Below are 20,954 nucleotides of genomic sequence, written 5' to 3'. Positions count from 1 at the left end.
GGCACGGCCGTGACTCTCGCGAAAGCACAATCGCGCCTCTCACAAAAGCAAAATCGTGACTCTCGCGAAAGAAAAAAAACAAAAAACTTATTTTTTTCATTTCCAAGAGGCACGGCCATGACTCCCGCGAAAACACAACTGTGCCTCTCGCGGAAGCAAAATCTTTACTCTCGCGAAAGAAAAAAAACAGAAAACGCATTTTTTTCGTTTTCGAGAGGCACAGCCGTGACTCTCGCTAAAGCACAACCGTGCCTCTCGCGGAAGCAAACCGTGACTCTCGTGAAAGAAAAAACAACAAAAAACGAGTTTTTTCTGTTTCCGAGAGCCATGGCCGTGACTCTCACGAAACCAAAACCGTGCCTCTCGCGGAAGCAAAACCATGACTCTCGCGAAACAAAAAAAGAAAACGAGTTTTTTTGCGTAATTTTTTCTTTTGAATTTTGTTTATCGAAAAGTTAAGGAAGACCGATGGAAAACCAAAACATAAAAAAAATCTGTTTAAAAAGCCAAAATCGCGTGCGAAATATATATTAAAAAACAAAATCTGGAGGGATTCCCAGAGCGCGACACGTGACGAATGGTAGAGAACCCTAAGGAGCACTCGTTAACTAGTTGCTTTCGGGACAAAACGATCGGAAGACAGGAAGAGGGTTGGGGCCCACCCCAGTGAAATTCAATGGGGGATTGAAGATTAATTGGAAGGTTTTGTAAAGCGCCTTTAAACAGCCCATGAGTGTAGGATTATTGTTCTTTTTACGTATATTTCCCCATAGGCTTGCTTTAAGAATTGTGCTAATCAAAAGATCCCACAAATGATATTCCAGACGGAATGCTTTATCAAGACGCCTCTCTGAGAGATTGTCTAGACGTTACGACGGAATGTTTCAGGGCTGAAGTTGGAAGTTCCACCCGTGAGAATCAGGATTCCGGGAGCAGCATCTGCCGGAGTACCTGGTAGATAGCTCTGAGATACCCCTTGTGCTGCACTTCCTCCGGCAGCCTCAGCATGCTCGCCACCTTCTCGAACTTCTCCCGCGCCAGGTCCACCTCCGCCGGCGACGCTACGGCGGACACCGAACCCGGAACCACCCGGAGGTCCCAATGGAGCTCCGGCGGCGATAGCGCCCACTGCATCGCCCAGATGGAGAGGGGCCGCATGTAGTGTAGCGACCGGTACCCGCCGCCGGCGTCGGACGTCCACGCCTCCGGCGTCTGGAACGCGTACCCGAACCCGTCCCTGCCCCACCCGGCGTCGTGCGCGCCCTTCGCCGTCCGGAACGCCGCCTCCGGCATGCCCTCGTGGAGCATGGCGGCGGCCACGCCGTAGGTGACCCCGACCCACACCTCCTTGGACTGCAGCGACGACGCGTCCACGGCGCCGTCCGGCCGCATCCCGTTCACGGCCCCCACCGCGCCGCCCTGCACGCGCATCACGTTGTAGTCCAGCACCGTCCCCAGCGCGCTGCGTGCCTTCTCCTCCTCCACGACCGGCTCCAGCCCGCACGCGCGCGCGTACCACTGCCCGGCGAGCTGGTCGGCCATGATGGACTTGCTAGTCGCGCCGCCGCTGTTGTCGTAGTCGAAGTAGGAGCCGTTCCAGAGCTCGCCGTCGTACACGCGCTGCGCCCTTTTGTACCGCTCGAGGAAGTACCCCTCCGCGCCGGGGTCGCCGACGATGCGCGCCATGGCGGCCGCCGCCTGAAGGGCCGCGACCCAGAGACCGCCGGTGTACGCGCTGACCCCGGAGACGGACCACAGGTCGAACGTCTGGTCGGGCCGGCCCTCGTTCTCCACCATACCGTCCCCGTCACGGTCGAACTGGTCCATGTACGCCATGGCCAGGTACACCGCCGGCCACGCCGCCGTCGCGAACGCAACATTCCCGGTGGCGGCGACGTCGCGGTACACCTGGAGGACGAACTTGGGGTTGAGGTCCTTCCACCGCGACGGGTCATGGATCATGTACGCGTTCAGCTCGAACCAGGGGTCGGCCAGGCCGATGTCGTGCGGCACGGCGCCGAGCACCTTGCGTGGGACGTCGACGCCGTCGAGCGTGCGCATGGGGCGCGGGTCGTGGAGGAGGACGGCGCGGGCGAAGTCGCGCTGGAGGCTGAGCTCGATCTCCGGGAAGAGGGAGATCAGCGCGAAGGAGGAGTAGAAGTGAACGTCGTAGGTGTTCCACATGTGGTACTCCATCCCCTCCAGGTACAAGAACTGCCCCACGTTCTCCTCGCCGTCGCCGAGAAGGGCCGCGCCGAACGCCGACGATGATTCCAGCCGCTCCTCCGCCGTCGACATTGCGCTCAGGATACCGTCCACAGCGAGATCACCTGCGCGGAACCCGTCGAGAGTGAAGGACTCCGTCGTCGACCCGTACTTTGACGAGGCAAAGCTGGTCTTCTTCGGAGGCAGCCCATCTGTGACAAACGAAAAGTTCAGATTTCGGACCATTGCCGAAGATAAATTTGTGACTTCAGAGTTCAGTCGGATCAGTGTAAATTACCTGTCCAAATAGTGCCTCCAGCGTTGAGATAGTAGAGCTCGTTGAACAGTACAACCGGATACCTGAAAAACAATCATGTCATCACCTGTTCTGTTCTGGAATCAAACTATGACTAATTCAATAATTTGGCGGTTTAATGGGGAAAATATGTCAGTGATTGACACTGAGCTTAATCTGAATTTCTTACCATTCAGGCAGCCTCTTGTCCTGCAGGATAGGCCTCTGCCACTCGTCGATTTTCGACTCCCACTCCATGTGTTCTACACGCAGACACAACAAATATTCAAGAAATCTCAATCTTCAGAGAGATTCAGAAATCTTCATCGACCAAGAACCCTTGGAAATCTCACCGAGAAGGGCGTCGTGAGCCAGTTGTTCTGCGGCGGAGTCTCGATCCAGGCCGAGGAACTTGGTGTACCTCCGGTGGTAGGTCCTCCCGGCGGGGAACTTCACCTCGGGGCACGACCACGAGAGCGCGAACGACACCACGCGCGTGCCCCCCGCCGGCACCGTCGTCGTCGACGCGACCGCCGCCCCAATAGACGATCCAGGACCCGACGACGCATTCGGCGCCCCGCCGGCGGCCTCACCAAAGGAACCATGTTTCTTGACCTCGTCCCACATGTCCTTGGCCGTGAACTGGTCGCGGCCGCCGGGGCTGGACGGGCCCATCGCGAAGGACGGGCAGCAGGTGACGCGGACGTCGCCGGTCTCCTGCGACGCGATCGCGAACGTCACCGGAGGGTTCCCGTCCGCCGTCCTGTGGCGTAGAAGGACGCCATGGACGCCGTCGCGCGCTCTGCACGCAACAAGGAAGAAGACCTTGTCATTGTCAGAGAGTTTGCTGCCCGTTACCACATCGCATCAAGCGAATTTTGTCGTGCTCGTTACTTGATTCTGGAGTTGATGTGATTCCCCGTCAGTTCTGATTTTCCACCCACGGAATTCTACACGGACGAACATGGAAATTAAGGTCAAATCCTGGCTACAAAGATGTTGTGTCTGTTCTGAAGAGCAGAGTGTTGGCTTTGCACTTACTGCCCATGTGAAGAGCAATGTGACATCCGCAGGTGTGCTCCCAGAATTTTGCACCTGGTGCAAGCATCAGGGATCAAAATTTAAGTACTGAATCACTCATGTGGCATCATTTGTTTGATTTGCTCAAGAAGAAAATGTACCGTAAAAGTGAAAACCGCGACGGGAAAGCTGCTCTCCTTGTAGTTGTGAGGGATGAAGGGCGATATCTGACGGCAGGTGATCTTGATTTCAGGGTCAGGCTCGCCTACATTGCAATTGTGGAAAATAGAAGGTTAGTAGGTTCTACCAGACAAACTTAATCGGCATTGTTACCGGCGACGACTATGTCTGTCAGGTAAGGAATGTACCATCATATACAGTCCAAGATCTTGGGAACAAGCCATGGTAGTTGCAATTCTTCTCTTTCAGCTTCCAGTCCCAAGACCTGATACCGGCTTTATCTATTCCCCTGCAATTGTGCATCATTTTTTATATGGTATCTCTGGCTGGCATAATCAGATGAACGATATACAGGTGAGATTGTGAGGATTTCACTGCTTACTTGAGGAGATCAGCAGTTGGTGCCGACAACACTGTGGAGTAGCTCTTCCCGCCGGGCCGCGAAACGAATGCCTAGACAGGTGAAAATAAGTGGGCAATATAAGACGTTTTTCCACCATAAATTGAGGATTGCGACTAATGAAAGCAAGTGTAAATTTATTATTACTGAGAACTGGTTGGGCAGGATAGGCTTCTCTTCGTATATCCTGGGGAATATTTGAAACTGCTGAAAGTACCCTCTGTAGCTTCTCCCTATGCTTCCTGAACTGAAAAGAAGAAGAGAATGTACTTTGAATAGAACTGTCATCTGAAGTTCAGTCAGCTGCAGGGCCATGCATGAATGTCACAGCACAACCAAGGCAAGTCTCAGAGCAAAATCAGGACCAGAAACATCGAAAGAACTTACCCTAGTCCGCCGAGGGGTACCCCGCGGTAGCAGTTGTCCATCCATTTCCTGAGCGGATCATAGACCGCAATCTTGGCGAAACAAGAGAACAAGTTTTCAGCAATTTCACTGGCTACTATTGAGTACTGACTAGGCAGAATAATTTGCACCGGCATTTCAACTACATGTGCATGCTGGTAGACAGATTAGCTGAATGTTCAGTGACAGAAGAGCGACTCACTTGGTTTTTCGCTATTCCTTCGACGTGTAGTCGAAGCATTTTAAAAATCAAGGGTATCTGCAGCACAGCCATGGTCAGTGTTTATGTTGCAAAGGTAGTACGCATCCTTGGTTCTAAATGCAAAATTTAGAAAGGTACAGTCCATGTGACAGACATGCTTGCTTACAATTGTCAAGACATCAGTGGTCATGCTAAGCATAGCAACCTTCTTGCCTTCATCGTCGAATTTCCTCTGCCAAGTTATTGCTGGTGGCCGAGCACAGTCGACGTGCAAGTGTGGCTGAAGCAAGAACAACCATGTCAGAACATCACAGAAATGAGAAGCCAAAGAAATGGAAGGAGCTGTTTCAGGTCAGAAGCTACCTTTGCTTGCTCAAACCCTGAACTTCCCATCTTCAGAAGCCGATGGAGGAGCTAATTCGACTGGAGTAGATACACATGGTCAGAAGAACTGAACTTCTCATCAGATTTGAAACAGACCAAGAGAACCACCTACATAGGAGGAGGAGAAGAGAAAGTACCTGGACCTGAACACCGCACCCTGAGACGCTCAGCTCGTTGAGGAGCCCCCCGAGGTAGCTGTCTATATAACTCATTCGTCAAGAAGGGGACGAAGACGACGCGACGAAGGAGAAGCGAGGAGCATAACCAGAAGGACTGGCTGGTGGCATCAGATATTCAGATATGCTCAGCTGCGTGGAAAAGTAGGCGCGCAAGTCGCAGTCGCGGAAGCTGTTGAATATACGATTCCTGCTCCCCGGTCACGATTCTCGCTCATAAATCTTTTCGGAGAATTGGCCCGATTGCCGCGTCACCACGCCGGAAGGAACAAAGTTTCGCCGGTGCTGCCAAGCTAGCTAGCCGTTCATGGGAAAGACGGGCGCTGGCAGCCTCCGTGATGCGCGCCAGACTGTCGCGTGGTTTCTTGGACTTGTTCCGTCGGAAATCAGAAATAGCAGCCGGGGTGCTGAATTAGTGTAATGTAGTACGTTTTTTTGACAAATTCTCTCTGACGAATAGACTACTTATAGTTGAAAAATTTGAGGCTTTTCGATGAATTAGTTTGGTAGTGATCTAAACGATCTTATATCAGTTTACAGAAGGAAGCACTGCCCCTGACCACTGAGCTGAGAGCTCATCCACTCCCTCGCTGCCCCCGCGTCGCTCCTAGGGGCGGCATGGGCGGAACCCCCAGCGCCGGCACCTCCGCTCCCCCATCCCCTCCATCCCCCTCGCCGTCGCCGGCGCACGTCTGCGGGCAAAGTCCCCTGGCGGCCGGCGGCGGCGGGATCCGCTCTCCCAGCGCAGGTGGTGGTGGGGGCTCCGGTGCTGCAGGTCCGCGGCTGCTTCGGCGGCCCCGATGTAGATCCGGCCCCTGGCGGCGCTCCGGTGGCTCCTGGCTGCGCGGATCCGGCGAATGGAGGTGCAGGCGGGTGGCTCAGCTGCTCGGCGGCGGCCCATCTAGCGGTGCGGCGACTGTGGCTGGACAGGCGGGTTGGCCGTCTGTCCTGCTCGGTGGGATGGGGCGGGGTGACGGCCCCCCCTCCCTGGCTTGGTGCCCCTGTTCTGGCCGGCCTTGCTGGCCCGGTGTGGCTGGCGGCATGGTGGGTGGTGGGGGGAGGCTCAACCCCCCTCGGCTGTGCGGTGGGCGACCACGGCGGCTTCTTCGCAGCGCCTCTGGTGGCGTCGGCGGACTCCGAAGGCTTCGGCTAGGCATTTCTCCGGCGTGTGGGGGTGTGGTGGCAGCCCACCTCCCTGCTCAAGTGAAGCTTGGTGGTCTCCGTGGCAGTGCGGTGGTGGGCGCCAGATCTGGCTGGTTTGGCCGGCTCTGGCTCGCCGGCGGTTGCTGGCGGTGAGGATGGCGGCTCCTGCGTGATGGTGGTGCCGTCGTCGCGTAGGTGTGTGGGACAGCAGGCTTGCGGTCCGGTGGTGCTGCATCGCCGGTTGCATGGGGGTGCTCGGTGAGGGGGCTCCGAGCGAAAGCCTAGACGACGCGGCGTCCGGGGACGTCGTTCTTCCTCCTTGGGGAGTCGTCGTGGAGCCTCTCCTTTCCTAGCACCTTCGGACCTTGGCCATCGGGCGAAAGCTAAGACTCCGGTGTGAGTCGGGCGACGGCGTCGTTCTCCAACGTCGCGACCCCCTTGGGGGCGTCGCCTTGAAGGTCATCGATCCCCTTCGCGCTTTCCTGGAGCTGGACATGCACGACATCACGGTCGGTAGGTGCCCGGCTGGCGATGTGGGTGGGTGACGCGGATTCTTGTGTGGCAACGATGGCGGCTATGGGCGGAGTTGGTTTGCAGCTGAGTTTTGGTAGTCGGTCTCATCCGGCGTGTTCGAGGGGTTGCCGTGCTTCACTTTGTCTTCTTGGAGTCGGAGCTGCTGAGGAGGGGCCCTTGCGGCAACGATGACGCGAGGCAGGTGGTCGGTTCTGGCGCTGGCTCGGCGCTGGCTCAACGCTTATTTCCTGCAATGCTCGTTGACAGAGTCGGAGCTGCCTGGTAGTCGGCGTGTGCGGTTGACTGTTTGGCATCGGCCGGTACAGGCCTCGGCATTTGCTTGTGGCGAGGGCTACTTCGGTGGTCGTCGATGGTGGAGTCGGGGTCGCCCTTGTGAAGGTGTGATGACGATGGCACCGGGTTGCAACCTCGAGGGTGTTCTCTCCTTTGGCGACGTGTGTGCGTTTTTGTGTTGGTTGCCAGGTCGCCATGTGTGTCTTATGTGGATGTGTTGTAACGGTTTTCGTCCGGATTTTCGTTAATTAACCGGGTAATTCTTTTTTTCTTTATTAATGAGATAAGGCAAAGCTTTTGCCTCCGTTTCAAAAAAAAAATATCAGTTTACAGAAGGAGTATCATGGAGCTGTGCTGTGTTCAGGAGAATGGTAAGTAGTATAGTAACATCTTATTTTAAGCACACATGGTGGTTAAAAAAGGGGATTGTCTGAGTATGAAATCTACTGGTTGGACTAAAGGTTAGAGCTTGGCATTGGCAGCCACCCAGACCCAGTAGCAATCGTCAGCCGTCGACTTCCAAGTTCCAACCAAGAAAAGTCCAATTCACGTGATATATATCCTGCATGTCCGATCTTGATGATACGTATGCTCGCTTGTTTGTTAAGACACGCAATGGCTTCACGTAGTATTCATGATGGCAACATGGCATCTACAAAGGACATAGTTTTTCCTTTGTAAGCGCACTAAAATCTAAATATTTTTCCTGGAAAATTAAATTAATTTGTTGAAGTTTTTTATTTTATCGACCCACTAACTATTTTTTTAATCCATGTAGCCCTCCCACATTGACAAGTAGTGCATGACGGTTTACATGCCTTGCATTGACCCAATGAACAAAGGAATCCATCCACAAAAAAAAAATCCACACACAAAAAAGCAAAGAAAAAAGAACAAAGGAATCCAGAGCCTAACTAGGAGCTGGATCATTCTAAACCAATTGAGAAAACTCTTACATCTGGATCATTCTAAACCAATCAAGAAAACTCTCACATTTACTTTTTGTTATTTCTTTAGTGAGAATTTACGCATAAAGTTCCCACAACAAAGCCGAAAAGATAGCCTCACAAAAATTCTCACGTGGGATTGTGAAGACATATCTAGTTTTTGTGTTGATGGTGAGAAAGGTGAGAGGCGATTGGTCTAGCGAATCGTGGCCCGTTCTTACCCGCTCCAACTCCTCTGTCCCATCTTTCATGATGGGGATGTGCGGTGACGGTCTACGCCTTGTTGTTTTCATTAGACCATGAAGTCGACGCGGTCGATGATGGCATGGCACAATGATTGTTCTATTGTCGAATTCGGACCCTAGCCCGTGGGCAATGCTCGTCCATGATAACCTTGGGAGGTTTCATCCACGATTGGTCAAGCTGATAAACAACTTCAAGCTCCTTGTTAGTTTGATATTTTTAGCAGTCATCGTTAGTTTGGTATGGAGACAGCTTCCTTTTAGGAAATCTAGAGCCGCAATGTGAGTTACGTGTTTGATAGACTTGCAACTAGGTCGAGCGAGTTGCATGTCGTGGGTGGACATGCAACTTGGTCGAGTGAGTTGCATGTCACATGCAACTGGGTTGGGCTCATGCAAGTTGTGTGTAGGAGGTGGGCATGCAATTGGATCAAGATTAAGACTAATTGTGTGTTGAGCGTGGACATGCAACTGAGTCGAGCGAGCTTCGGGTCCAAGATGGGCATGCAACTGGGTTAGTTACATTCAAGTTGCATGTGAAAGGTGGACATATAATTGAAGAGTTGTTAAGGGTGGACAGGCAACTAGATCGGGGCTAACTAAATGTCAAGAGTGGACATGCAACGTTAATGCTAAACTACGGGGCTGTTTGGTTTCTAGCCACACATTGCCACACTTTATCACAACTAACCTTAGGCAAATTTGACCAAGTTAGGTAGGTGTTTGGTTCTAGCCACACCTAAGGCAAGAATTTTTTATGAGCGGTGAACCCCACATGTCATAGACACAAGAAGCGTGGCAAGATTCCTTTAGCCAAGCCAAAATATGGCTAACAATTTGAGCAACTCAACTAAGGCAAGTGTGACAAGTGTGGCAAAAATCATGTGACAATATATGGCAAAGATATTCACAATCCAAACAGCCCCTACGTGTAAAGAATGAACATATAACTCGATCGGGTGAGTTGCATCTCATGGACGAACATGCAATTGGTTCTTAATTGGATAAATTGCATATCAAAGGACCAAACAAGCTTGCGTGTCAAAGTTACACGTATAACATTTTGCAGAAATTCTCCAACCTTTTTCTAATCAACCAATAGTTCAAATTTAAAATAGATTTTTTTCATCCCTGATGTTTCTGGTAATTAACCCTTAATTTATCTTTAAGTTCGATTTCGGCTTTCGCAGAAAACGCCTTGATGTTTCTGGTAATCAACCAACAATCTAGTTTTAATTTAGATTTTCGCTTTCGCATAATCCCATTGATGTTCCTGATAATCAACACGCAGATCAGTTTTTAATCAGATTTTCTCTTTTGCAGAAAATCCCCTGATAATTGGGTTAATCGACCCGCAATACATATCAAATGCTTTAAAAAATTATCCATATCTTTTAAACCTAACTCTAGATTTAACATATTATTATATGTGGAATTTGATTAGAAAACCGTGCAGAATCTGGATATGATGTTATTATACCTGTTAACTATTTCAAAAATATTATTTATGGTGCAAGTTTAATCAATAGCGCACAATTCGTCTTTCTTTCATATTGTGCCGATTCAGAATGAAAATGAACATCTCAATAAAATCAGGATTGGAGACGAAAGAAATCATCTATAATGATGCATAAACGCCTCGCCAAAACCTCATTGGAAAAAAGCAGAATTCTCATCTTATGTCGAGAGAGACGCCTTAGAATTGACAACGTTCAAACGTGTTATGATTGTGTGAGCATTGACGCTACCGCCAGTATGGGTGAGCACGAGGATTATTAGGTTAGATGAATGTGGTATATTTTTATTAATACAACACACAGACTCTTTTGCTTGTAGAAATACATACGTGGCAACGGTCAGCCGAGGTAAAAAATAATAATATAAAAAGCACAATGGAACAATGTGCCGGGCCATAGCAGCTGCACGCCCAGTCGATATAAAAAAAAACATGAATCTTGATGGTATAAATCGAACGATAAAGAAATTGAGAGATAACCAATTCTCATCTAGGTGAGAATTAAAACAAAGTCTTGTGTAACTCCTACACTATTTGACTAATAAAAGAGAAATCCTTATGTAAAATTTAATGATATAGGAATCATATGAGACATAGTTATTTTTCATCTAGATAAGAGTTAGACACACCTACATAATTATTCTAGGGAGGATGTACGAGAAATACGCTAGTTCATCCCAAACATCATAGAAAGGCCATCATAAGCAACTGAGAAATGAATTTCATGCACGAACATTCTCAATAAAGGGTTGGCATTGCACTGGTCTGTCTTTTCTTTTTGACATAGTACTGACGCAGGCGCTTATATATATGCGCATATACTTATCCCTATGAATGAGTACACGTACATCTTATCTCTATGATCACTTTCGAGAGACTGAGCCGGTGTAGATATATTGAAAATAAATGCGAGCATCAGGACTTGAACCTTGATGGGCTGAAGATACCATTGTCTACCTAATCATTCAACCACAGATTGGTTCGCGTGCACTGGTCCGTCTAATAATGATTCCACATTGAAGAAATCAAGTGTATAATTAGGCTCGATTGGTTTGAAATTTTTTAGAAGATTTTTAGGCGATATCTACTACGCACAGATTTTTATTGGAATCCCCTACAATTCAAACCTAATTAATAACCCTTAATAACATAACAAAGATTACATTACGATTTGAAGATCTCCACGGCCACTAGCATTAGGTGAAACCACATGAGAATTTCCCAAGGACGTTTCAACATTTAGGGGGTGTTTGGTTCAGGAACTTTTTAGTTCTAGAGACTAGAAAAAGTCTTTAAAAAAATTTCTAAGAACCAAACGGGAGGGACTTTTTCTACAGAGACTAAAAAAAACTCTACTAGAGAGTCTTTTTTAATTAGTCCCTGGGATTAAAAAAAATCCTAAGATTTCTGAACCAAACACCCGCTTAAAAATCCAGTCAAGCAAGTAAGCCCTTGTTGAAATGGATGCAGGCACACAAATTGGGAGAACTACTGTACGTCGGTCCTGATAGATGAACTCATGGTCTGCAGCTAGCCGCGAGAGCGCCTCCGGCACGAGGCACACCTCCAGCCCCATGCTCCCACCGCCCCGCGGCCCTCGTACACCATCACCCTCCCGTCCACCTTGTTCGCACCACCACTCCGCACGGCCACCGGTGGTCCCGCCCCGAAGTCGTTCCCGTACGCGTCGAACCGCGGCGAGTTCCCGGTCACCACCATCGCCGGGTTCCAGAACCCCGCCTGGTACGCGAACCTCGGGTCCTGGTGCCACGAAGTTAGCGAGCCCACCAGCGCTGCCTCGTCGAGCGACGCGATGGCGCTGTTCAGCAGCCGCGCCGTTGTTGGAACTTACCCACATGATCGATCACATCAAATCACAATGAACACGCACGCGCAAAATTTTTATAGCTAAGAGCTTTTGTCATGCCTTTTGTTTTCTTTTTTTATTTTCTGTTTTCTTGCATACGATTTTTCGTGGCCCTGATGCATATAAATAGGGTGTGTCTAGGGCACATCTAGATATGCTCTAGTTATTGTACATCTAAGTGAGTGAATCAAGTATAAAGAGGAAGAGAAAAAAGAAAAAGAAAATCCACACGAATCTCAAGGTAAGAACAATGACATAGGATTTAGATGTGCAATACTTATGGCACATCTAGATGTGCTTTAGCAAAACTGATATAAATATGCATAAGGCCACCGACCCAACTACAGCAAGTCCTACACGGGCTCTTGACTCATGTAGACTAATACTACTAGGACACGGCTAACTAATCCTAACCTGACTCAACTTGAGGACTTTTCTAAGCTAATTATACGGCCACACTGATCATTATGTAGACTAATACTACTAGGACACGGCTAACTAATCCTAACCTGACTCAACTTGAGGACTTTTCTAAGCTAATTATACGGCCACACTGATTATTATGTAGACCTAACATAACACGTCTAATACTTCCTAATCTAGCACAAATACTACTTGGACTTGACGCTTCAAGATTATGCTAACAATCTTTTCCTAATCCTGACATGCCATCTCCTTGTGCTTCTTCTCATCTTGGTTGTTGTAGATCATCCCCTGTCGCTCATCCGCTCGCATCACGACAAGTTAAATTGATAGGTTCCATTGACTGCAACAATCTCTTCCCAATTTCAACTTGGCGAATTTACGGACCACCTCAAATATGTCTTGGACTATCCAGCCTCGCTAGTAACATGTGGAAAACCCCACCCGGTGGACTTCATCTTCCACCCTAGCGAGATACAAGCCGACTCCTTGTGGATCACACCACCCCGTGCGCTACACCATGCACTCCAGCCTCATGTAGAGACATGGCCTCATTGAAGAGACTCACCTTCACTGGTTTACCGCCCCTACATAGTTGAACTTGATCCTCTCGTCGAGACACATAGACGACCTGGATGCGCTTCATCTTCAACGCCTCCTCACAGAGACAAGCACTTGGACATGACGACGACGACCGACTGACCAACCGACCGTGCTAACCCGCACGACTCCTTGACTTTAACTCCCGGATGACGATCTTGACGACTTTCCGACACCGCATCACCGCACCACCGCTCCCGTCAACGATCTCCATCCGCCGCCTTGCCTACGACAGCCCGCCGTCTCCCTCCTTGTCGCTCCATCGAACGACGGTCGCATAATCCTCCTCGTCGCTGCAACACCCAGCGACAACATCGCCCGCCCCGAGGCGCTAGTAGGGGTCGCCTCTCCGGGGCAAGCGCGGCTTTGCCTTGAACCTTGCTCTGATACCAATTGTTGGAATTTAGCCCACAGGATCGATCACATCAAATCACAATGAACACGCACGCGCAAAACGTTTATAGCCAAGGGCTCTTGTGTGCCCTTTGTTTCTTCTTTTTTTATTTTCTATTTTCTTGCACACGATTCTTACGTGGCCCTGATGCATATAAATATGCATAAGGCCACCGACCCAACTACAGCAAGTCCTACACGGACTCTTGACTCATGTAGACTAATACTACTAGGACACGGCTAACTAATCCTAACCAGACTCAATTTGAGGACTTTCCTAAGCTAATTACATGGCCACACTGATCATCATGTAGACCTAACATAACACGTCTAATACTTCCTAATCTAGCACAAATACTACTTGGACTTGACGCTTCAAGATTATGCTAACAATCTTTTCCTAATCTTGACATGCCATCTCCTTGTGCTTCTTCTCATCTTGGTCGTTGTAGATCATCCCCTATCGCTCATCCGCTGGCACCACGACAAGTTAAATTGATAGGCTTCATTGACTGCAACAGCCGTCCACCCCAGTCCCCTCTCCAGGATCTCGCTGGTCGTGGACCTCGCCGTGGCGCGTACCACGGCGTTCCCTGCGTACGTTTGTGGTACGCGCTTGACACGGCCGCGACACCCGACGAGCACGGTGTACGTCGTCTCTTCCACCGGTGACAGGCGCCGGGCGCGAGACACTGAGCGCCAGACGTGAGCGAGCAGGGACTGGAGAGACGAGAGGGTGGCTGTGGAGGTCGCCGAGCCGACGCCGGCGCTGGCCACCTCGGCGTTCGCTCTGGACTTCAGCTTCTTGATGCTCTCCGCGGAGAAATGGAAGAAGCCCTCCTCCACCGGCGGGCAATCGAACCGCCGGATCATATGCTCCAGCTTGGCGAACGGCAGAGGGACCGGTACAGGGCAGGCATCGGGGAACCAACGCTCGAGCACCGGCGGCGGCGTGAACATCGGCGTCGGCGCCGCCACTCCGGCTCATCTCGGACCAGGTGTTGAAGAGGTGCCAGAAGGCAGTCCCATCGGCAACGGCGTGGCTGAGCAACATGGCGACAAAGACGCCGTCCGCGAGCTCGGTGACCTGCGCGGCAAGGACGGGGCGCGATCCGGCCACGGCATCCGCGCCGACCAGCCCGTCGAGTGGGAAAAAGGACCAGACCACACGGGGGATGTACAGCGACGCCGCGACATCGGCCACTGTGACGCCGGGCGCCACCGCGTGGACGAACTCTGCGCCCTCGCTGGTGCAGCGCAGAGAGACGGTGACGCTGCCCGGCTGCCGTCCTCCAGCTGCTCCTCGGCTGCGAGGCGGCCGGCGAAGGGGTAGAAGCGTCCTAGAGCGCGGGCGAAGGACGACGCAAGGCGCCCGACGAGGCGCTCTCCGCCGTCTCCGGCGGGGGGCTTTGGCAGGAGGATGCCCTTCTGGATGTAATCCACGGTCAGCATCTGGAGGTCCCACGGCGCAAGGTGCGCCGTCTCGGCCGCAGGCTCCGCTGGGCACGTCGGCACGCCGCTCGAAGACTGCCGCACCATGCGGCGGGAGACGACGCGGACGGGGGCAGAATCCTCCGTCGCTATGCTTAACTATTCTGCGATCTGGAGCGCGCACCTCAATTCGCTAGCATACTTGGTCGCGTTGACCTTTGGAAATGTAACCTGGAGTCTCTCGGAAAACGATTGGATCGCAACGTGATGGGCAGAGGATTCTAGAAGTGGGTGTACCTTTGATTCAAAAGAATTCTCTATTTTGGATGATTTTGGACCCTTAGATATTTGTTTTCTGTATGTTGATTGTTTGATTCGTGGGATTAGAATCCGTAAGAATTTTTGTACTATGTCTGGAGGAAAATTTACATCCACTGAAATCTTTTGATGGAATTCGTTTGCTTTTCATGCGCTATCAAATACTCTTTCATACGAATTCTTGTCTTTTGTGATCATATAGGATTGAGGACGACATGACACTGCAATCATGCTCCCCCCTCCCTCTTATTTCTGCCTTTTGAGAATTCTGCATTTCCCAATAATAATAATAATAAGAGTAACTTCAATGAGACGACTCATTTCGTCCGCCTGCGTCCGTTTGGATCGGCGTGGACAAAAGTCGCGGCCCAACGCGCCGATTCAAATGGACGCGCGTCCGTTTTTCGTCCGCGGGCGACCCATTCCAGGCCCAATTTTGAGCCGAATTTGTGTCGGCGCGGACGCGCGCAGGCGCCTGCTCCTCTCCCCGGGCCCGCCGGTCGGTGTTAGCCACCACCATTTCCCCCAAAAACGCTCCCGCCCCCGCGTGCCCCCGCCCCCCAACCACCCATGGAGGACGCCATCGACCTTGACCTCGACGCCGCCGTCGGCCTCGCCTCCCTCGCCTCGTCCGGCGCCGTCGCCCCCTCCGGGAAAGGCAAGCCTCGTGCCCCGCACAAGACTGCCGCCGCGACCAAGCCGAAGAAGGCACTGACGCCCGAACAGTGGGTAAGGGAGTCGGCCAAGAGGAAGGGCCGGAGGCACGCCGTGGACGCGAGGGATGAGGCCGCTGCGCAGGCCGCCGCCGTCGCCGTCGCGCAGCAGGAGTTCACCAATGCCCGCGTCGCCGCGGCAACGAGGGAGGCGCTCTACATGCTAGGGGTAAACCCTAGCCAGCACAGCGTCCTCCAAGCCGCCGTCGTCGCGGCCAGCACCGGCTCATCAGCATTTCCTCGGATGGTGATGCCCGACTCACCCCGCGCGTCGGCTTGCAACCCGGTCCCCGGCTTCCACGTCTACCCGCAGGCCTTCCGCCTCTCCGGGGAGTGCTCACCCGACGTGAGCGTGGTCGCGCCTTCCACGCCCACGCCCGCGCCCATCGACCTCAATGCCATCCCGGTGGTCGGTGGCTCATCGTCCGGCGGCACGAGGAAAGCGCGCGACAGACGCCAGCCAGCGGGCTCTCGGACGCCCGTAACCTGTTCAAGGAAATGTCGTCCGCCGTCGACGAGGACTACATGCAAAACCTCATCTTCGAGGGTGGTGCATCGGGCGCTGGCTACGATCCTGACGAGACACAAAGCCAGGACGGCCGCGGGGCGTTCACGCCAGCCGCTGGCTATGATCCCAATCAGGCGGCCTTCATGCGTGATCAGGTCGGCATCGACCTGGACGGCTTCCCCCTCGACCATGAGTTCCCGGAGGACTATGGCTAGAGGAAGAGGACGAGTGCGACATCGAAGTGGAGCCTTTGTTCGAGGACGAGCTCGCCAACCAAACCGCCGGTCCTAAGCCGAAGCGCAAGAGCAAGCGCACGAAGGCGTACACAGCTGCCGAGGACAAGCTTCTTTGCGAGTGTTAGCGAGACATTGGACAAGACCCAAAGACGGGCGCCGAGCAAAAGCATTCGACCTTTTGGACTCGTGTGCACCGCGAGTTTCATGAGCGCAAGAAGTTTCCACCTTACCAATTTGTGAGCACGCGCGGGTGGGTCTCCATTTCCAAGCGGTGGAGGGTGATCCAACAAGAGTGCAACAAGTTTTGCGCCACCCTTGAGAGCGTCAAGGCCCGCCCCGTGAGCGGCATCGGCGTGCAAGACATGGTATGATAGCAAGCAAGCCGCCCTCTTTTGTGCCATCAAGATCATCCTTTTACATCTTCATTTGCTATCACTTGCCCATATGCTTGCATGGAAACATTTTGTAGGCATTTCAAGCTTTGGAGGCATTCAAGGTTCAACACAATGGCAAGTGCTTCAACCTCTCCCATTGCTATCGGGTCATCAAGGACGAAGAGAAGTTCGAGGCACAATATGCCACACTCAAGGCACGTGGGGGGAAGGGCGCCGTGGAGGATGTTGGGGAGGGCGAGCCGGCACGGCTGCGGGGGAAGACCAACTCCAAGAAGGAGGACAAGCGAGATGCGGCCACCAACGCCTTGATCGCAAGTGTGGATGACATGATGAATAAGAAGGGCTCAAGGGAGGAGGAGCACTGGCGTTTCAAGGCGGAGCAAATGGATGCTTTCATGGAGATCCAAAGGAGGAGGCTTGATCTTGACGCCGAGAAGCAAGCCAAGATGTTCGAGCTCGAGGCGGAGAAGCAAGCCAAGATGCTAGAGATCGAGGCCGCCAACGCCAAGACAAAGGAGGAATAAGTGGCTCTTGCAAGCATGATGACCGGGGTGGAGATCATGAAGGTGGATCTCAATGCCTTGTCGCCAAGGAAGAGGCCATGGTTCGAGAAGATGCAGGCCGACATGCTCAAGTTCGACGACGAGTGATCTATGGCGTCGAGGGCCATCTTTTTTGTATGCCGACAGGTGTGCCGACATGACCACGGGAGCCGCGATGGCATGGTCGAACTCAAGTCCCACCATTTTTTGTGTGCTGGCATGTGTGCCGGCCGGCTGGTGAGTGCGCCAGCATGAACTGTGGTATTTTCTGAAGCCGGCATTGTATGCCGGCGCTGGCATGGTGCCGGCATGAGACATGGCCGCTGGCATGATCGGCCGCGGGCCTTTTTTAAATAAAAGTTGAATGCGAACATGAAATGGGTTGGCGCATTGGGCGCATTGCCGACCCAAATGCAAAACTGGGCGGACGCCGGGCGCGCGGCCGACCCAAACGGACAAAAAGCGGACAAATGCGCCGTCCGTTTGGGTCGTCCCATTGGAGTTGCTCTAATTGAAGGAAATATGCCCTAGAGGCAATAATAAAGTTATTATTTATTTCCTTATATCATGATAAATGTTTATTATTCATGCTAGAATTGTATTAACCGGAAACATAATACATGTGTGAATACATAGACAAACGGAGTGTCACTAGTATGCCTCTACTTGACTAGCTCGTTAATCAAAGATGGTTATGTTTCCTAACCATGAACAAAGAGTTGTTATTTGATTAACGGGATCACATCATTAGGTGAATGATCTGATTGACATGACCCATTTCATTAGCTTAGCACCCGATCGTTTAGTATGTTGCTATTGCTTTCTTCATAACTTATACATGTTCCTATGACTATGAGCTTATGCAACTCCCGTTTGCCGGAGGAACACTTTGTGTGCTACCAAACGTCACAACGTAAATGGGTGATTATAAAGGTACTCTACAGGTGTCTCCAAAGGTACATGTTGGGTTGGCGTATTTCGAGATTAGGATTTGTCACTCCGATTGTCGGAGAGGTATCTCTGGGCCCTCTCGGTAATGCACATCACATAAGCCTTGCAAGCATTGCAACTAATGAGTTAGTTGCAAGATGATGTATTACGGAACGAGTAAAGAGACTTGCCGGTAACGAGATTGAACTAGGTATTGAGATACCGACGATCGAATCTCGGGCAAGTAACATACCGATGACAAAGGGAACAACGTATGTTGTTATGCGGTCTGACCGATAAAGATCTTCGTAGAATATGTAGGAGCCAATATGAGCATCCAGGTTCCGCTATTGGTTATTGACCGGAGACGTGTCTCGGTCATGTCTACATTGTTCTCGAACCCGTAGGGTCCGCACGCTTAAGGTTTCGATGACAGTTATATTATGAGTTTATGAGTTTTGATGTACCGAAGTTAGTTCCGAGTCCCGGATGTGATCACGGACATGACGAGGAGTCTCGAAATGGTCGAGACATAAAGATTGATATATTGGACGGCTATATTCGGACACCGGAAGTGTTCCGGGTGATTTCGGAGAAAACCGGAGAGCCAGAGGGTTACCGGAACCCCCCCGGGAGAAGTAATGGGCCATATGGGCCTTAGTGGAGAGAGAGGGGCAGCCAAAGGTGGGCCGCGCGCCTCCTCCCCCTGTTCCGAATTGGACTAGGAGAGGGGGGGGGGGGGCGGCGCCCCCCTTTCCTTCTCCCTCCCCACTTCTTTCCCCCTCCTAGTAGGAGTCCTACTCCTACTAGGAGGAGGACTCCTCCTTGGCGCGCCATAGGGGCCGACCGGCCTCCTCCCCTTGATCCTTTATATACGGGGGCAGGGGGCACCCCTAGACACACAAGTTGATCCACGTGATCATATTCTCAGCCGTGTGCGGTGCCCCCTTCCACCATAATCCTCGATAATATTGTAGTGGTGCTTAGGCGAAGCCCTGCGACGATAGTACATCAAGATCGTCACCACGCCGTCGTGCTGACGGAACTCTTCCCTGACACTTTGCTGGATCAGAGTCCGGGGATCGTCATCGAGCTGAACGTGTGCTAAAACTCGGAGGTGCCGTAGTTTCGGTGCTTGATCGGTCGGGCCGTGAAGACGTACGACTACATCAACCGCGTTGTGCTAACGCTTCCGCTGTCGGTCTACAAGGGTACGTAGATCACACTCTCCCCTCTCGTTGCTATGCATCACCATGATCTTGCGTGTGTGTAGGAAATTTTTTGAAATTACTACGTTGCCTATCAGTGGCATCCGAGCCTAGGTTTTATATGTTGATGTTATATGCACGAGTAGAACACAAGTGAGTTGTGGGCGATATAAGTCATACTGCTTACAAGCATGTCATACTTTGGTTCGGCGGTATTGTTGGACGAAGCGGCCCGGACTGACATTACGCGTACGCTTACGCGAGACCGGTTCTCCCGACGTGCTTTGCACATAGGTGGCTTGCGGGTGACAGTTTCTCCAACTTTAGTTGAACCGAGTGTGGCTACGCCCGGTCCTTGCGAAGGTTAAAACAGCACCAACTTGACAAACTATCGTTGTGGTTTTGATGCGTAGGTAAGATTGGTTCTTGCTTAAGCCCGTAGCAGCCACGTAAAACTTGCAACAACAAAGTAGAGGACGTCTAACTTGTTTTTGCAGGGCATGTACTGATGTGATATGGTCAAGACATGATGTTAAATTTTATTGTATGAGATGATCATGTTTTGTAACCGAGTTATCGGCAACTGGCAGGAGCCATATGGTTGTCGCTTTATTGTATGCAATGCAATCGCGCTGTAATGCTTTACTTTATCACTAAGCGGTAGCGATAGTCGTGGAAGCATAAGATTGGCGAGACGACAACGATGCTACGATGGAGATCAAGGTGTCGCGCCGGTGACGATGGTGATCACGACGGTGCTTCGAAGATGGAGATCACAAGCACAAGATGATGATGGCCATATCATATCACTTATATTGATTGCATGTGATGTTTATCTTTTATGCATCTTATCTTGCTTTGATTGACGGTAGCATTATAAGATGATCTCTCACTAATTATCAAGAAGTGTTCTCCCTGAGTATGCACCGTTGCGAAAGTTCTTCGTGCTGAGACACCACGTGATGATCGGGTGTGATAGGCTCTACGTTCAAATACAACGGGTGCAAAACAGTTGCACACGCGGAATACTCAGGTTATACTTGACGAGCCAAGCATATACAGATATGGCCTCGGAACACGGAGACCGAAAGGTCGAGCGTGAATCATATAGTAGATATGATCAACATAGTGATGTTCACCAATGAAACTACTCCATCTCACGTGATGATCGGACATGGTTTAGTTGATTTGGATCACGTAATCACTTAGAGGATTAGAGGGATGTCTATCTAAGTGGGAGTTCTTTAAGTAAATTAATTGAACCTAAATTTATCATGAAACTTAGTACCTCATAGTATCTTGCTTGTTTATGCTTGATTGTAGATAGATGGCTCGTGCTGTTGTTCCGTTGAATTTTAATGCGTTCCTTGAGAAAGCAAAGTTGAAAGATGATGGTAGCAATTACACGGACTGGGTCCGTAACTTGAGGATTATCCTCATTGCTGCACAGAAGAATTACGTCCTGGAA

The 20,954-nt window shown here is 51.2% G+C and overlaps 1 protein-coding gene and 1 pseudogene across 1 annotated transcript; both read right to left on the bottom strand.

The window, feature by feature from the left end:
* Nucleotides 1-793: 793 nt before the first annotated feature.
* Nucleotides 794-5,514, bottom strand: LOC125520636 (uncharacterized). The gene is made up of 15 exons (XM_048685600.2): nt 5,229-5,514; nt 5,071-5,130; nt 4,874-4,987; nt 4,708-4,764; nt 4,488-4,558; nt 4,248-4,347; nt 4,083-4,153; nt 3,889-3,989; nt 3,682-3,785; nt 3,542-3,595; nt 3,395-3,450; nt 2,854-3,302; nt 2,691-2,763; nt 2,504-2,565; nt 794-2,417 (listed from the first exon to the last, which is right to left on the bottom strand). Exons 2-15 carry the CDS (start codon nt 5,098-5,100, stop codon nt 919-921), a joined length of 2,841 nt encoding a protein of 946 aa, XP_048541557.1. The 5' UTR covers nt 5,101-5,130; nt 5,229-5,514; the 3' UTR covers nt 794-918.
* A 5,777-nt stretch (nt 5,515-11,291) lies between these two features.
* On the bottom strand, nt 11,292-15,474 carry LOC125518936 (putative acetyltransferase At3g50280; annotated as a pseudogene).
* Between the last annotated feature and the right edge of the window lie 5,480 nt (nt 15,475-20,954).

The sequence above is a fragment of the Triticum urartu genome, chromosome 7A (assembly GCF_056163025.1).
Source record: "Triticum urartu cultivar PI428250 chromosome 7A, HENAU_Tu73, whole genome shotgun sequence".
NCBI lineage: Eukaryota > Viridiplantae > Streptophyta > Magnoliopsida > Poales > Poaceae > Triticum > Triticum urartu.
This window is presented reverse-complemented; position numbering and strand designations above follow the sequence as displayed.

What these genes read in the sequence shown, in the direction of transcription:
- LOC125520636 (XM_048685600.2), bottom strand. Translation starts at nt 5,100, where the DNA reads ATGGGAAGTTCAGGGTTTGAGCAAGCAAAG. An exon ending in ATCTTGGACTGTATATGATG is followed by an intron (nt 3,786 to 3,888) that starts GTACATTCCTTA and finishes ATTGCAATGTAG; the next exon opens with GCGAGCCTGACCCTGAAATC. An exon ending in CATTGCTCTTCACATGGGCA is followed by an intron (nt 3,451 to 3,541) that starts GTAAGTGCAAAG and finishes TCGTCCGTGTAG; the next exon opens with AATTCCGTGGGTGGAAAATC.